The sequence below is a fragment of the Egretta garzetta genome, unplaced genomic scaffold (genome assembly GCF_000687185.1).
Source record: "Egretta garzetta isolate BGI_Z169 unplaced genomic scaffold, ASM68718v1 scaffold746, whole genome shotgun sequence".
NCBI lineage: Eukaryota > Metazoa > Chordata > Aves > Pelecaniformes > Ardeidae > Egretta > Egretta garzetta.
Genome location: NW_009260010.1, coordinates 150189 through 151509, shown reverse-complemented (window position 1 = coordinate 151509; position 1321 = coordinate 150189). Strand labels below are relative to the sequence as shown.

Genomic DNA, 1321 nt, shown 5'->3' with positions numbered 1-1321 from the left:
CCCCGGGGCCCCCCCTGCCCCGCCCCAGCCAGCGGCAGCCAGCGCTCACAGAGCCATTTCTGACCTATTCCAGGCCCAGCCTGCCTGGCGACAGCGGTGGCAAGTGGACTTTGCCCCTCCGGAAGACGCCGTGCCGCGGGGGCCCTGCTGCCCGCCGGTGATGCCAGCAGCTCCCCGGCACACCGCCTGAGCACACCATGGCAGGTAGGCTGCGAAATCAAAATTTTCACCCCATTTTTCAGCTGGGAAGGACCCCCCCACACACACATCGCCGGCAGGGAGCCCTGCTCATGGCTCCAGCTCTGCCTCGCAGGGTGGGCGAGGGTCCGTCCCAGCCCCAAAAACCGGCTCAGCCTGCTGCAAAGCAGCCTCAAGCGCCGCTCACCGCCAGACCCCCGCAGCAGAGCCTGTTTTTCTGGGGGAGCTGCGACAGTCGCCCGCCCAGCTGGGAGCTGGATCAGCTTTCCCACCTGAAACCCCCTTCCTGCTGTGCGTGTGTCCCCCCCCCACCCAGCCCTTTGCAGCGTGCCCCCCGAAATCCTCGTCCCGGCCACCAACGAGACGCTGGAGCTGGCGCTGGGGAGCCGGGTGGCGCTGAACTGCACCGTGCGCTGGGCAGGCAGCGAGCCCTGCGAGCCCGTCCCCGCCTGGACCAAGGATGGGCGATGGCTGGGCAGCGAGAGCAGCCAGGACACCGCCTGGTAAGCAGCCTGCCCTGGGCTGTGTCCAGCCGTCCGTCTGTCTGTCGGGGTGGGTGGCCACACAGCCCACCCCACGGCTGCCCTATCCCCCCCCCAGGTTAGCCCCAAACACCTCGGAGCGGCTCCTCGCCAGCGTCCTGCAGCTCAACCTCACGCACGATGCTGATTTTGGGGTGTTTGCCTGCTGGGTCAGCAACGCCACGGCCACCTTCACCCTGCGGCGAGTGGGTAGGGACATGCCGGGGAGGGGACAGAAGGGACACCTCCCGGGAGGACCCGCTTGCACGGGGCAGGAATGGCAACCCCGGGGGATCTTGGCGCCGCTGCCAGCGCCGCCTATCGGGGTGCAAACCCACACCAAACCCAGAAATCCTGGGCTGGGGGCCGCTGGCCACGCTCACCCTGCCCTTCCCTGCCCTGGCAGAGGTGGCAGGCCACGTGCCCGCGGTGCTGGCAGCCCTCCTGGTCCTGGTGCTCCTGGTGCTCCTGGCCGGGCTCTACGTCCGATGCCGCCTGAGCATGCTCCTCTGGTACCGGAACCGCTACGGCGACCTGGAGGTGAACGGTGAGCCACCAGAGAAGGGCACAGAGGTGGTGCCCCCCCCTCCCCAGGACAAAAA

General features: G+C 68.7%; 1 protein-coding gene across 1 annotated transcript in view; it reads left to right on the top strand.

The window, feature by feature from the left end:
* Nucleotides 1-197: 197 nt before the first annotated feature.
* Nucleotides 198-1321, top strand: part of SIGIRR (single Ig and TIR domain containing) — a 2938-nt gene continuing 1814 nt past the window's right edge. Inside the window, exons 1-4 of the mRNA XM_009640597.1 lie at nucleotides 198-204; nucleotides 515-701; nucleotides 799-929; nucleotides 1126-1292. Coding sequence (XP_009638892.1) covers nucleotides 198-204; nucleotides 515-701; nucleotides 799-929; nucleotides 1126-1292 — 492 coding nt within the window. The remainder of the gene's footprint in view (nucleotides 205-514; nucleotides 702-798; nucleotides 930-1125; nucleotides 1293-1321) is intronic.